Here is a 16,905-nt window from a genome sequence, read left to right on the forward strand (position 1 = left end):
TACCATGAGTAGGAGGACAATCCAATTTTTCACCTCTGTTGTATCTACCAGTTTAGAGGTTTCTTCATCATGTACCCAGAAGATAGAGCATTCCACATTGGAGTGCACAAACACAAAAGAAATTTTCTTGGAATGATCTAGTTTTCATCAAAATGTACAGTCCATTAAAAATAACAAACACAAATTGAAGTTGAATTACAGTCTTTGAACAGTGTGGTAGTATGTGTTACAGACCACTGATGCAGAGATAATGAATTGCAACATACAGTGTTATCATCACATGAATGTGCTACTTGCTACTGTAGCACTACATTAACAGGAGGTGGATCACTTATTGAATCACAGGTGGCATATATTTTAAATGTAGATAGGATCTGATCGCAATTAGAGCAGATTGCCACTTTGAATCGCAGCTGTTAAACTAATGAAGCTAGACACCTATAAGAAGTTAATTATTATTTGTGTTTTCTGCTCATCTTGTGGTTGTGTGACCATTTTCTTTAACAAATTAAACGAAGTCCTGGGAAGAGTCTCAGCTCCCAAAACTATCATCATAATATTTAGAGATGTGAATATTCACAAAGATATCAAGTAAGCACTTTCGGCGTGGCACAAATGATAAAATTGCTACTAGGGTATCAACAAGTTCAGCATCAGTCTTAGAACATGTACTTAAAGATTCTGAGGGGGAACATTTTAAATTTTTTATAGGAGACATTGGCCTTTCTGATCAATACTGTTAGATAATAATGCTTAACATGGGCTTGGTAAAGCTTACATAACTGCAGACCTACAAAAGGATTTTCTCAGAACATACATAGAATACATACTTTTTCTAGGACATTGGAATGACGTGTATATGGAAAACAATGTAGAAGCTAAATTCTCTAGAGTCTCCACATTGCTTAAACTAATTTTTGAGGAGACATTTTCTAAAGTAGCCACTTATACAGTAGCAGCTAAAGAAAATAAATGGATAATTGCAGGTATCAGAAAGTCTGAGACTTAGCAAGCTGGGCATCTGTACTCATCTACTATGTTTTCTTCCTCCCAAAAATAACAATTTTTTTCCAAATTTCTTATATATCCGATAAGTATGGGCATAATACGTGGTAAGGACATGAAAACTGCATATCTGTAACTAAGCCCAATTCAACTGACATCAATTATTCAGTGCATTCTTCTGGTTATTCTGAATCCACTGGTATAATAAATTTGGCTGAAGACCATGTTAATTGCCAAATACCAGTAATTTTAAGTTTTTTTTATCATTGTTCATGCACAAACATATACACAATTATTGACTTCCTAATAAAGCAAAAGAAAAATCTGCAGAAATAAAGTATTCATGCAACCAATGACAAAAATATGTTAGCAACATCTACACTCATTTAATTTTGAAGTAAGTAACATCTTTGGGCAAAACATTGTTACTGAAATAGAATCACAAGTTTACACAAGATAACCATGTAATTCTATCGAGATTATTACTGTATTTGGAAGTTCATCTTAAAATTCTGCAACCAATATCACCAACTGTGACAACAAAGTGAGGTCATGAAAAGTACCGTTTTCGAAACTGATATTTAATGTGCATATTTTATTCATTCTGATATGATTATCTGCTCAGAAGGATAGTGTAATGATTGATTAATACAGTGACTGTGTTAATGATTTACTTGCCACACATCAACAGTTGTCATTTATTACATTAGGGTTAAATTACTTAGTGCATTACAACAATACTGTAGGACATCAACCAAGTGTATATGCGGTTACTCATTTATCTGTGCATAACTGAAGTGGATGGAACCTGAACTGGCCATAAACAGCAGTTTATGCACCACCTAACTGCAACAAATGTTTGTGAACTGCAGTTTTGGTGTAGACTACATTATTGGCAGTAGATTATTCCCACAACAAACTTTTCAGCCATTTTTAAAAAAAAGGCTAACTGAGCAGAAGAAACAGTTAAGCTACATGTCCTCCATGCACTTAAATTCCTCAGTTCTTTGAAAAAGCACTGCACTACTCCACAGCTCCCAGATTATCACCACAGCAACGGTACCAATACCAGGGGCAACAGGGAACTGGCCACCCGCTAGCTCTCAGGGAAAGGTAAAAATATAGTGTAGACAAATGTTTTTATTTCCAGAAAATGACTGAGACATTAGTATTATGCAAGTTTTTAACAGGGTTGGAACTGAAACTTTTTTATGGCTTCTTACAAATTGCTATTCGTATTCCAAAATATTAAAAATACTCCATACCCCAGGGTCTTTGTCCTCTCCTCCTGCAAACTATTATACGAGCACCCTTGTATCACAAATATAAAAAATATACCACACAAAGACCTTTCAATGACAAAATAATATTTACAAGGGAAAATACACTCCTGGAAATGGAAAAAAGAACACATTGACACCGGTGTGTCAGACCCACCATACTTGCTCCGGACACTGTGAGAGGGCTGTACAAGCAATGATCACACGCACGGCACAGCGGACACACCAGGAACCGCGGTGTTGGCCGTCGAATGGCGCTAGCTGCGCAGCATTTGTGCACCGCCGCCGTCAGTGTCAGCCAGTTTGCCGTGGCATACGGAGCTCCATCGCAGTCTTTAACACTGGTAGCATGCCGCGACAGCGTGGACGTGAACCGTATGTGCAGTTGACGGACTTTGAGCGAGGGCGTATAGTGGGCATGCGGGAGGCCGGGTGGACGTACCGCCGAATTGCTCAACACGTGAGGTCTCCACAGTACATCGATGTTGTCGCCAGTGGTCGGCGGAAGGTGCATGTGCCCGTCGACCTGGGACCGGACCGCAGCGACGCACGGATGCACGCCAAGACCGTAGGATCCTACGCAGTGCCGCAGGGCACGCACCGCCACTTCCCAGCAAATTAAGGACACTGTTGCTCCTGGGGTATCGGCGAGGACCATTCGCAACCGTCTCCATGAAGCTGGGCTACGGTCCCGCACACCGTTAGGCCGTCTTCCGCTCACGCCCCAACATCGTGCAGCCCGCCTCCAGTGGTGTCGCGATAGGCGTGAATGGAGGGACGAATGGAGACGTGTCGTCTTCAGCGATGAGAGTCGCTTCTGCCTTGGTGCCAATGGTGGTCGTATGCGTGTTTGGCGCCGTGCAGGTGAGCGCCACAATCAGGACTGCATACGATCGAGGCACACAGGGCCAACACCCGGCATCATGGTGTGGGGAGCGATCTCCTACACTGGCCGTACACCACTGGTGATTGTCGAGGGGACACTGAATAGTGCATGGTACAACCAAACCGTCATCGAACCCATCGTTCTACCATTCCTAGACTGGCAAGGGAACTTGCTGTTCCAACAGGACAATGCACGTCCGCATGTATCCCGTGCCACCCAACGTGCTCTAGAAGGTGTAAGTCAACTACCCTGGCCAGCAAGATCTCCGGGTCTGTCCCCCATTGAGCATGTTTGGGACTGGATGAAGCGTCATCTCACGCGGTCTGCACGTCCAGCACGAACGCTGGTCCAACTGAGGCGCCAGGTGGAAATGGCATGGCAAGCCGTTCCTCAGGACTACATCCAGCATCTCTACGATCGTCTCCATGGGAGAATAGCAGCCTGCATTGCTGCGAAAGGTGGATATACACTGTACTAGTGCCGACATTGCGCATGCTCTGTTGCCTGTGTCTATGTGCCTGTGGTTCTGTCAGTGTGATCATGTGATGTATCTGACCCCAGGAATGTGTCAATAAAGCTTCCCCTTCCTGGGACAATGAATTCACGGTGTTCTTATTTCAATTTCCAGGAGTGTAAATACAAAGTAGCGTGGGGTGTTGTAGACAAGAAAATAGAAAAGGCAAGCACAAGTTGTTAACATACACATCAAAGATGGAGGTAGAATAACAGAACATCCTCAAGAACAGGCAAATTTTGCAGATGATGTATTGCACAGGAGTTGCAGTTAAGTCTTACTGAAGCACTTGTAGCACCCACAACATCCTACACAGCAAGCTCAGTTATTATGTTTTCCATAACAGAGCTTAAAGTCAGGAAAACCCTATCAGTACAGAGACAGCATTGATGCCCAATTAACAAATGATAAATGAGTCCTTCAGTTCAGATATTTTTCCAGAGTTCGTAAAGCATCCATGAGTTGCTCCCTTACTAATGAATGGTAATGCAGAAAGTATTGAAAACTACTAGCCAGTTTCATTACAGCCATATTTCTCAAATGCATTATGAGCGATAGACTAATGAGTTACATGAATAAATATAACCTCTTTAAGAGGGAAAGCACAGTTTTGCTTCAAATTAGCAAAAAGTTTAATATTGGCCATTACTGAGTTCACAAAAGTGTACTTCAAGCTCTCAACAGGGATGAGTGTATTTCAGGCACATTCTTAGACTTGTCCAAGGCTTTTGACACTGCTGACCATAAAATACTGCCAAACAAGTTATAAGCATGAGGTGCAAGAGGAACAGCGAACAAGTGGTTCCAGTCTTCTCTGGGAAACAGGGTACAAAATCTGATGATAAGTTTTTAAGTGAAACAACTGTGAGACAAGAAATACATAAACATATGTGTTCTTCAGTGTAGTGTATTGAGTCCAGTTATGTTCTTTATATCATTTGCAGATAGTATCAGACATGGAGAAAAAGTTCTCTACGCTGATGATAGCAACAACAGAGCTCCTATTAGAGAAAGCAAATGAAACCCTCAGGAATGTTTTCAGTTGGGCAGTAGATAATAAATTTATACTGAAGTAAAAAAAATGAACAGTATGCACTTTGGCACAAAGAGACAAAACAACTTTTCACATTAGGTGTAGATGATAAATCTATAGATTGTGTAACAAGCACAAAGTTTTTATGGCTTAATACTGATTATCAGTTAATGTGGAATGAGCACACAAAGATACCTGTAAGAAGAACACCATCAGTATGTTAAGCTCTTAGGGTTCTTTGTTACAATTTGTAACAGCAAATGTCTTTGTGGTGACATACTATTCCTACATACATCCCGTTCTTAAGATACATGATTCTTTTTTGTCAACTGAAGGCACGAAACATGGACACAGTTTTTCAACTGTAGAAAAGGCCATAAGAATAATAACTATAAGTCATAGTTGGGCTCACTGTAAAGGGCTACTCAGAAAATGGGGTATCCTTACTGCAGCAAGTGAGTACGTCTACCAATCTGTAGTGCATATCAGGGATAACATTGTTACTTATTCCACAAATAGCGTGAAGGTCAAGCTATATCAGCTGTCAGTTCATGTGGAGTCAGCAGGTGGGAATAAGAAATTGTAAGGACAGCTGAGTAGCGGAAATCACTAACTGAAACAAGGGGGTGTTCTTGCATTAATAGGAACTGTAAACTGTTACAGAAAGATTAGTACAAGTTAAGAGGTGACACTGCAGCTAAATGATCAGAGAACTGAGTAGTTGGTCGGTAGCAGTGGACAGCCGATGGTCAGGTGGGAGTGTGTAGCCACAAAGAACCCAGGTGCAGATGAAACTACTGTCCTGTAATAACATATATGTGCATTGCTATAGATGTATTCCAGGCTGAATAATCTAGATCAGTTTTTGTGAGTGCACTGAATCACTATAACAGCTCATCGGTGACATGAAATGGCACTTGTCACTATATGTTGTAGCAAAATACAGAGATGTACATTTTAAATGCTGTTGCAAGTGATTTAGCATTTTGCATTTTACTGGTTTATACTATGGAATGATAGTGAGGACCTAGCACTGAATTTTAATATTTTATTGATTAGAGTTATTTCTGGCTGGAGAACAAGTGTTGTACTTTCATAAATAACATTTTGTTTATCAGAGTCACAGGAAGCAGTTATTTTACACCAAATTTGGAACATTCAAGTTCGCCCTCAGCATCTCTGTGTAATCACACATAGTAAAGTAGGGGTGGAATACGGATGGAACACTATCATGAGATTGTGGATAATTATGGGGGTAGTTACACAAGCTGCGGATTCATGTGGAGTATCCCTAGGTCGATGACATAACCTAGCTGCGCACAGGTTCCTTACGCGCCGATTGGTTGGTAAAACAACATATCTCGAGTAAAGTTAATGCACAGAGGAGAAGGGACAGCATCACAATATTTCTATACATATTCATGGAACAAGTGCCAGTATGGTCCTACACTTACCAAGGAAAAAAAAGCAAAGATCTCAAAACAGTATTTTCTATCACAAATAAAATTTTATAATAAACTGACCAATGAAATGAAAGACATCTGTTCAGAAAGGCAGCTAAAACATTCATTATAACTAATGCATACCACACAATTGAGATTACTTGGAGGATTCAGAGTAGCAGGTAATAATAATAGGTTAACTATGACACCCTGTTGCATTTCAATTCATGATCACAGTTTACTGCTTTTGCAAAAAAGTAATGCATCAGGATCTAAAGTGCAAGACAGTAATGTCTTGCTGACACAGTTTTTTTCAGGTGGACAGAGAGAAGGACAGGAAGGAAACATGGAGCATACCTGAACACTGGTGGTCAAAGAATTGGTTGTTCGAACAGGCTGTAGTTACTGCAAGGGCCATAGCACCATCGTCATGGTCCAGAAGTCATCATCAGGTGTTCCTAGTGTGTGCAGTGATGAACAGCACAACTGTGTGTTTATATTATTAGTTATTAGAAGATATTGGCGAGTGAATCAAACAATGTTGTGTAATAGGGAACAACTGAAAGAGGCGGTGCAGCTGTTAAGGCGCTGACCTCATGTTTTGGAGGGTGGGGTTCACTCTGCCCAGCCATCCTGATTTGGGTTTTTTGTGGTTTTCCTCGGTAACTTCAGGCAAATACTGGGACAATTCCTTCATCAAGGCCATCCTACTCTTACAGAGCATACTTCAGTATTCTGTGTATATACTTTGATCAATTGATTTTTATTGTATTACCATGACAACTTCTATATCACTGTGAGATGATCCTTTGATTAAATAAATAGATTTATAAATAAATAAAACTTACCACGCTGTCTCCTTCTCTGCTGTTGCCTACGCTCACGTTCTTCAGCAATCTGCACCTGCATATTCTGTAAAAAGGGCACCACTGTGCGAGCAGCTTTCTGGCACTGAGCTGCATCCAAGCATGGGCCAACCACTTCAGCAAGAGCTGGCACAAGTGGGTTGTTTTTCAGATCAAGCCAACGCAGGTTCCTCAACTGTCCAATGCTTAATGGGAGGTGTTGCAGCTATGTTGAAAGAAAGAACTTTTATAACCAAACAATACCTGAAAGAGTGCTATGTTCTTTACAGAGCTTAGATATATTTACTTTTATAATTACCATAGAGTAAAATTTTTAACATTATTATAGCCAACATCACAACTTTCATTTGCACATATCAAATATAGGTACACTAACAGGTAACATGGAACAGTAATGTGTCACACATTATAAACCACCACCATAACAAATATGCACATGGCCATTCATGTAGTGGAATAAAAACACATTTCCAGGCATAAAAATAATAGCATACCAAATATATTTCACTGATGAACCCCAGACAGGCCCATATGATGAAGTGGACATAAGCTGTTAAAAACTATACATCCAAATATGAGTTTCATGGCAATCAGAGATATAATGTCAGATTGTTCACTGATTTACGAGGCAGCCAACTGCTCTTGTGTTTATTGCAACACAATAATGAAATCTAGCTCTCACTCTGAATAGAAACCCTGTAAAGTAGTCGTATAGAGGTAATGAATGATTCTTCCACTCCTGAGGCAACCTCCTCATCTCAGAGTAGCACATGCAACCTACATTCTCAATTATTTGGTGGATGTATTCCAATCTTTTATTATCTATAGTTTTTACTCTCTACAGCTCTCTCTAGTAACAAGGAAGTTATTTTGTGACGTCTTAACAGATATCCTTCCATCCTGTTCATTCTTCCTGTCAGAATTCTCCATATATGCTTTTCCATGCCAATTCTGCAGAGAACCTCCTCATTTTTTACCTTACCAGTCCATCTAATTTTCAACATTCTTCAGTAGCACCACATCTCAAACGCTTCAAGTCTCTTCTTCTCCAGTTTTCCCACAATCCGTGTTTCACTGCCATACAATGCTGTGCTCCAAATGCACATTCTCAGAAATTTCTTCCTCAAATTAAAATCTATGTTTGACAGTAGTAGACTTCCTGTGGTCACGAATGCCCTTTTTGCCAGTGCTAGTCTGATTTTTATGTCCTCCTTGTTCTGTCCATCACAATTTATTTTTCTACCTATGTAGCAGAATTCCTTAACTTCATCTACTTCATTATCACAAATCAACATTTCTCGTTATTCTCTTTCTACTACGTCTCATTACTTCCATCTTTCTTTGGTTTACTCTCAATCCATATTCTGTACTCATTAGACTGACCATTCCATTCAACACATCCTGTTATTCTTCTTCACTTTCGCCGCAGACAGCAATATCATCAAAAATCTCTCTTGTTTATCAAACCTAAATCAAGGTTGTTTTTTTTTTTTTTTTTTTTTTTTTTTAAGTGTCTTTTGTAGCATATTAGTCATACTGCATATCACAGTCAACATCTAACATTCACATCATAAATGAAAATGCTCAGAACAATGACCTCAATTTCAATTAGTATGTCAAGACTTGTAATAGAAGTAAAAATCAAAATGTTTATCCATCCGCAAAGTACTTTATACGCCAAATATTTTTTAGGAAAAAATCATATACTTACTTTATTATTATAAAGATCCAGATGCTTTAATTGTACCAGTTCACCAAAGTTTTCAGGTAGCTCTGTCAGAAAGTTGTTGCTCAAATCAATTTTAACAAGATGAACCAATGAAGCAAAATTCTTCTGCAAATAAAAATATTTTCTATTAACAACTATTACAATACAATTAGGAAGCAAACAGTGAAATGAAAAGTCACTCAAGAACAGGGCACGATAAACCACTGATAAACAAAGGGACGGGCTTACAGAGAGAAATCAGTTATTAATCAAGCCAACAATTACCACAAGAAGCACCATAGGGACACACATTTAAGAGTATTTTTTACAGGAAATTAACTAAAACATCAAAGAATGCCCTGAAATATCAAAAGAAAATGAAAAATTGCAGAATTATGAGAGATAAATCATTGCACAACAGTACGCTCTGAAGTCTCCTTTAGTTACAGCTTTTCTATGGGATAACAGCAGTGAACTTCTTTTAACTTGGTTCTTGTTTTTGAATCTTCCTTGATATTTTTTCAGCTCAGGTTAATCAGCTTCAGAGCTTTTCGAATTTATTTTGATAGGGAGTAATTGGCCACTCTTTGAATACAGAGGGAAGATACAGTGACTACTGTCAACAATTTCCCTGAGTCTCTGTGTTATATCCTAGCCAGTAATGCCACCCGAGCCCACTGCCAAAAGGTTGGCAGCATCAAAGTTCGGACGCCGTCCGCATAAGCAGCGCCAGCGATACAGGAAATCGCCGCAAGTCTGCGCGCACCACCGCTGGCTTCTGGCTTCTTAAGCGCTGGAGTCGCGAGCGCTAGGACAGTTCTGTATTCGCCGCTCAGTTGTATACTCGCCACCGAATTGTGTACTTGCTAGTCAGTTGTGTGTTCATCGCAGCAGAGTTGTTGTTTGTCGTCAGCCGACGCTGACCTAGCCGCTCCGGCTCGAACTAGACAGATCTCTGTAGACACGGAGTTCACTACTGTGTTACTGTATCATCGTTAATAAAGATAAGTACCGACTTTTATTTAATCAGAGTGTTTGGGTTTTCATCTTTCTGTTCACTGTTCCAGCGGACCGGTCGGCCCGCTATTAAAAGTGTGGCGGTGACTTCGTAAGCCGTTTCTACAGCGAATTGTTTGTCGCTACGAACACCGCCACAAAACTGGCGACGAGGACTTCCGAACTCGTGTGCAGGGCTGGTTCAACTTGTTTCTGGTTATACTAATTATAGCGATAAAATTTTGGGGGCTGGTTTAATTTGTGTTCACTATGTCTGCCGACTTACAACAGTTGATCTTGTTACAGAGTCAGCAAATACAAAGTCTGGTGGAAGCAATCGCCAAACGAGCGGGTAATCCTCCAACACAAAAGGAACAAGCACAGGCAGCACCACCTTTCCGTGCTTTTGATGCATCACGAGAAGAATGGCGAGAATATTTCGTGCAGTTGCAGGCGCACATGACAGTCTACAAAATCACAGGTACTGAGCGGCAGCTTTATTTAATTTCCACTGCAGGCGTGGAAGTCTATCGACTACTTTGTAAGTTGTTCCCGGAATCCAAGCCAGAAGCTTTAGACTATGACGTTGTTGTTAACAAGCTTGCTGAGTATTTCGAGTCGCGAGTTCATGTGGCAGCAGCCAGATTCAAGTTCTTCAGATTAAAGAAACTGCCACATCAATCTAATAAACAGTGGTTAACAGATTTACGGGGCCTCACCCGTCAGTGCCGATTTAATTGTGTGTGTGGAGCTTCCTACAGTGATGTCATGTTACGAGACGCTATTACTTAAAACATTGCAGATTCTCGTATTCGTGCTGCTATCTTAAAGTTGCCTGACCCGCCATTAGAGACTGTGATGAACATCATTGAAGCCCAAGATACTTTTGACTATGCTGAGTGTGAGTTAGATCAGCCATGTATTTCTCAAATTGCCTGTGCTAAGCAAGTCATGTCACGCCCGCGGCCCCACCGGCAGAGTCAGACTGTAAACACTAGCCGGCCGCGTCATGTTAAACACATTCATCAGCCGCGTGTGCAAAATGATCGAGTTAAGTCTTGCCCTAAGTGTGTTCTTGCTCATCCTCGTGAACGTTGCCCGTTAAGAAACGCGGTTTGTCACTTTTGTCAAAGGAAAGGACACATCCAGACTGTTTGTTTGCGTAAACGCAAGAACAATTCTAGTGCTGCCCAGCCCATGGATATTCATGTTCTTCAAAGCCAGCCCGCCCAGAAGGTCGCGTTTAAAGCCTCTTCCACGGTTCGTGTGGGTAATAAACTTGTTCGCAATAAGCCACCCACCCAGCCCTCTGCTATGCAACCCCAGCGTAATTCAAATGCTGTAAAAAGTAATGTACAGACTGCAAGTGAAGCGGGAGTTGTTGTTCCACCCGCCCAACCCACGAGTTGTCGTAAGCAGCGAACACGCGCTAAACGCGCTGATTTTGCGTCTTCCGCCTCCACTGCACCGATCCAGAGACAGTGTAATAAACTATTTGTGAAGCTACGCATCCAGGATAAGACCTTCAATTTTCAATTAGACACTGGTGCGTCTGTGACTCTCATAAATAGTGCTACGTATGCGGCTATCGGCCGCCCTAAACTTTCAGCGGCAAAACATTCTTTGGCTACTTATAGTGGAGAACAAATTCCTGTGTTAGGTGTATGTAGCGTGCCAGCCACATTCCGTGGCAATACAAAAACAGTTTCATTCACAGTGCTCCGCACTACAGACAGTGTAAACATTTTCGGATTAGACTGTTTTGACTTGTTTGGCCTGTCTATCCAAGAAAATGTGTTGCAAATTAATTCTGTTGTTGTTCCTCAAGACAGCATAACCGATTTGTGTAAACGATACAGTGACATATTTAAAGACGAACTAGGTTGTGCTGCGAACTTTGCCGCTCATATTACGTTAAAAGATGATGCTCAGCCTCAATTTTGTCGTGCTCGTCCAGTGCCTCACGCCCTCCGGGCACCTGTAGCAGATGAACTTCGTCGTTGGCAAAACAACGGTGTTATTCAACCCGTTTCAGCGAGCCAGTGGGCTTCTCCCTTAGTTATTATAAAGAAACCGTCTGGCAAGTTACGTTTGTGTGCTGATTTTAAGTCGACAGTTAATCCTCAGACTGTCATTGATTCTTTTCCTTTGCCTAGACCGGACGAGCTGATGGATAAGTTAGGGGAAGCTCGTTTCTTTTCCAAAATTGATCTCCGTGAAGCATATTTGCAATTGCCCCTCGACGAGCAATCACAACAGTATTTTGTCATAAACACGTCGTTGGGGTTGTTCCGTTTTCTGCGTTTGCCTTTTGGTTGTGCGTCAGCTCCAGCTGTTTTTCAGCGTTTTTGTCACAACTTCTGGCTAATGTGCCATCGTGTTGCAACTATTTAGACGATATTGTTGTGTCCGGTCGGACGCCTGCTGAACATTTCCGTAATTTGAAGTGTTTGTTTAAAGTGTTGTCTCAGGCAGGCCTACGTTGCAATATCGATAAATGTTCATTTTTCCTTACGGAGCTGGAGTATCTGGGACATGTTATTAATGCTCAAGGCATTCATCCCTCCCAGTCACATTTAGCAGCTATTCGTGATTTGCCCGCCCCTCGCAATCTGCATGAATTGCAAGCAGTTCTTGGCAAATTGACATATTAGGTTTATACCTAATGCATCACAGATTGCTGCACCGTTGCATCGTCTCCGCCGTAAGAATGTTCCGTTTGTGTGGTCAGCTGACTGCCAATCAGCCTTTCAGCGGCTTAAAGAGGCTTTATTGAATGATCGTTGTCTGGTCCATTACGACCCTAACAAGCCTCTGGTGTTAGCTTGTGATGCCTCTTCTTTCGGCCTCGGTGCTGTGTTGGCTCACCGAGTCGGTAACACCGAACGTCCTATTGCGTTCGCATCTAAATTGCTAAACAAAGCTCAGTGTAATTATAGCCAATTGGACAAGGAAGCGTTGGCTATTGTGTTCAGTGTCACAAAATTCCATCACTACCTCTATGGTAGACCATTCTATTTAGTAACAGATCACAAGCCCCTGACGTCACTGTTTCATCCGTCTAAACCAGTTCCTCAGCGGACAGCTCAGAGACTACAACGTTGGGCTCTTTTGTTATCACAATACCAGTATGAGATACTGTATCGCCCTACAGCTTAGCATGCAAACGCTGACGCGCTTTCTAGATTGCCGATTGCTGCGGATGATGTCTTCGATTCCTCTGACGACTCTTGCCATCAGATTGACGCCGATGAGCATCAATCCCTCCGGGATTTTCCGACTGATTATCGTCAGGTGGCACGTGAGACAGCTACGGATCCTCATCTGAGTTTACTATTACGTTCTGTTCGACGTGGTTGGCCGTCCAAGGCAAAGGACATATCGGATCCTGTGGTTCGTCGCTATTATCCGCAACGTCATCTGTTGTCTGTTTCGCACGGAGTTTTGCTGTTACGCACCGAGAATGACCAGCTTCGTGTAGTGGTTCCCCAAGTGCTCCAATCCAAGGTCCTTGACTTGTTGCATCAAGGTCATTGGGGAGTGGTCTGCACCAAGCAGCTTGCCCGCCGTCATTGTACATGGATCGGCATTGATAAGCAGATTACGCAGATGTCTACAGATTGTTCGACGTCTGCCGAACACCAAGCTGCTCCGCCTCAACGCTATTTTGAGTGGGCACGCCCTGCCGGTCCCTGGCAGCGAGTACATATTGATTTCGCTGGTCCATATTGGAATTCTCGTTGGCTCATCGTGATAGATGCATTTAGTAATTTTCCGTTTGTTGTGCCCATGCAGTCTACAACGTCTGCACAAACTATACAGGCGTTGACTTCAATTTTTTGTATTGAGGGTCTTCCAGAAGTTTTAGTGTCTGACAATGGTCCACAATTTACCTCTGCTGAATTTGACAGTTTTTGTTCTGCCAATGGCATTCGCCATGTTCTTACTCCGCCGTTCCACCCTCAATCGAATGGTGCAGCGGAACGTTTTGTACGCACATTCAAGGATCATATGGACCGCCTTCGTGCTACGCACTCTTGTCAGCAGGCCCTCATCACGTTCCTGTCGTCGTACTGGACCACGCCACGCGACGGCCCTTCGCCTGCGGAGCTTCTCCACGGCCGTCGTCATCGCACCCTACTACGGTTGTTGCACCCCCCCGGATCGACCCGCCGCTTCTGAGCATCGCACGCGTTTTCAGCGCAACGACGCCGTTTTTTTCAGAGTTTATCACGGTCGCTGTCGTTGGGAACGTGGTACCATGATAAGTGTCCAGGGTCGCGGTTTTTATACTGTTCAAGGTGCTACTGGGGTGCACAGGAGGCATCAGAACCAGTTGCGCCGCACTGGCCGCCCGGATTCTGCCGCTCGTTCTTTGTCCACAGATTTGGTCCGCGGCGGGTTCCAGCCGCGCCTTCCGACTTCGCTGCCGCCCCCAGGGCAGCAGCATCAGCCGTCGCCGCTACCACGCCGACAGCCCGTCCCGTTGATGCCTCCCGCGCAGCTTCATCCAGGAGCACCCCAGGTGATCGCTCCAGCGCCTGCGGTCCCTCTTCAGTCGCCACCGCCTTCGGAGCTGATGGATGTCGACCCCTCAGCCGGGCCGCCTTCCCAAGCGGTGGCTGTGCAGCCTGTCCTGCAGCCGTTTTCCTTGGGCACCCCCAAGGAGTCTGACACCGCAGCGCCTTGTCCGGCGCCCACTCAGCAGCCGTCGACGCAGCGTCAGGAGACGCTGCCTCTCTTCGTGGTTCCCGACGCCCCGTCGCGTCCAGTACCAGAAGCTGCGCCCGTGGTCACAGGCGTGCACCCTGACCTCGGTTTTCAGTCGGTGTTTCCCGAGGCCCCGCGCAGCCAATGCTGGGGTGCGGACCGGGGACTGCCACCGACAACAGTCTCCGCCCCGGTCTCTTCTGCTACGCCTGCGGCCAGACCCCTCCCCCGCCGTCGACGCTCGCCACGTCATTATTCAACGACGGTGCAGCGATTTGGGGGGGGGGAGGAGTGTTATATCCTAACCAGTAATGCCACCCGAGCCCACTGCCAAAAGGTTGGCAGCATCAAAGTTCGGACGCCGTCCGCATAAGCAGCGCCAGCGATACAGGAAATCGCCGCAAGTCTGCGCGCGCTAGGACAGTTCTGTATTCGCCGCTCAGTTGTATACTCGCCACCGAATTGTGTACTTGCTAGTCAGTTGTGTGTTCATCGCAGCAGAGTAGTAGTTTGTCGTCAGCCGACGCTGACCTAGCCGCTCCGACTCGAACTAGATAGATCTCTGTAGACACGGAGTTCACTACTGTGTTACTGTATCATCGTTAATAAAGATAAGTACCAACTTTTATTTAATCAGAGTGTTTGGGTTTTCATCTTTCTGTTCACTGTTCCAGCGGACCGGTCGGCCAAAGTGTGGCGGTGACTTCGTAAGCCGTTTCTACAGCGAATTGTTTGTCGCTACGAACACCGCCACAAAACTCTGCACCAGGAAACATCTGGAATGAGCACTCTAATACTAAGTAACCCTGATGTCCCTGGGATTTTTGATGCTACTACACCATTAATGTAGCTCACAAAACCAGCTCATCACCTCCTGAGGGTGATTTGACAACTGTTCCCAGATCAAGTTATTCTAGGGAAAAGCTCTTGCGTGATAGAGGGATAGCAGTCATTTCATGATATAACCACAGAAGAAATGCTGTCTCTTTTGGGGCATATGTTTCAGCCAACATAAGGCATCTCATTTCTTGAGGCTAAGTTCAATGTTCTTGGAATGCCTAAATTGGCACAGGGATCAAGGATTTACACTATTGGGAGCTCTGGCATAAAGAAGATAATAAGAGCTCCCTGGGGAAATAGTAGTTTGATTGGAAGAAAAAACTGACATCCACTGGGTCTGCACTGAATAGGTTACAGCCATTAGTAACCAGAAAGTAAGTTGTACTTGTCAGGTAACTGGTTTTTCAGAGTGAAGCTTTTGCACCATTTCATGGAGTGCCTCAACTTCATCTGGTTGGATTTGTTTCTGTCAGAAGATTTTGATGCACTACAATATCAAAATCTTCAGGAATTATTGTGTTTATGTTTGCACTTCACAGGTATTAGAAATGCAGAAATTAGAAGAAGAAAACTGTCTGAAATCTACTACCTCTTGAATGCATGTGAATGTTCAAACTCAAAATAGTAAATTGGGTGTAAAATTGGTATAGTGTTTAGTAGCATAAAAGCAGATTTTATTTTCTATGAGTTTGAAACAGTTTGAAGGAGTGGAAAACTTTGACTATAACAATTAATTTTACAGATGTCTGCTTGTGTCTGTATATGTGTGGATGGGTATATGTGTGTGTGTGTGTGTGTGTGTGTGTGCGCGCGCGAGTGTATACCCGTCCTTTTTTCCCCCTAAGGTAAGTCTTTCCGCTCCCGGGATTGGAATGACTCCTTCCCCTCTCCCTTAAAACCCACATCCTTTCGTCTTTCCCTCTCCTTCCTTCTTTCCTGATGAGGCAACAGTTTGTTGCGAAAGCTTGAATTTTGTGTGTATGTTTGTGTTTGTTTGTGTGTCTGTCGACCTGCCAGCACTTTCATTTGGTAAGTCACATCATCTTTGTTTTTAGATATATTTTTCCTTTTACAGAGATGAAATTTTCAGTGACTTATGAAGTATCAACACTTTTTGATTCTTCTTTTTAAAACAACTGCGAAATAAATGACCTTTCTTTTGACATTTAAAAATGTAGTTGTCCCTCTCCTGAAAGTCTGGACACCACAATTCTTTACTACTAGGTATGGTCCTCTAAAACGGACTGACTCAGCCACTTATAGGAGGATCTACAGTTTAACATAATTTCCATATTGCAGTTTAACCCTTCCAGATCCAAATTTTTTCTGGAAAAAGGAAAATTTTTCTTTACGTGGTAATGTGCTTATGTGGTTTTTTAATGATTTTGGATGCAAGATTTATACAAAAATATGTATCTGTTTTTAAAATTACTTTGTACACGTGGTTTCATTTGATTGACTAAAATAACTTATTACAAAATATTCACTATTGTAATAAATATATTCAATTATACAGTGGAATACCGCAAACCAACCACACCTGTGTATTCTGGTAGTCACAAGCTTCTGTGAATTGCTATATTGACTTGCTGATATTTTCATAGTGATACCAAATGTTCAGAGGT

The 16,905-nt window shown here is 42.9% G+C and overlaps 1 protein-coding gene across 2 annotated transcripts in view; it reads right to left on the reverse strand.

Moving 5' to 3' along the window:
* LOC124612905 (leucine-rich repeat-containing protein 59-like) overlaps window positions 1-16,905 on the reverse strand; it is an 82,873-nt gene that overhangs the window by 20,162 nt on the left and 45,806 nt on the right. For both annotated transcript variants that reach the window (XM_047141377.1, XM_047141378.1), the window contains exons 4-5: window positions 8,738-8,860; window positions 7,009-7,231 (exon numbers count right to left, since the gene is read on the reverse strand). In XM_047141377.1, the coding sequence (XP_046997333.1) occupies window positions 7,009-7,231; window positions 8,738-8,860 (346 nt within the window). The remainder of the gene's footprint in view (window positions 1-7,008; window positions 7,232-8,737; window positions 8,861-16,905) is intronic.

This window comes from Schistocerca americana, chromosome 4, assembly GCF_021461395.2.
Source record: "Schistocerca americana isolate TAMUIC-IGC-003095 chromosome 4, iqSchAmer2.1, whole genome shotgun sequence".
NCBI lineage: Eukaryota > Metazoa > Arthropoda > Insecta > Orthoptera > Acrididae > Schistocerca > Schistocerca americana.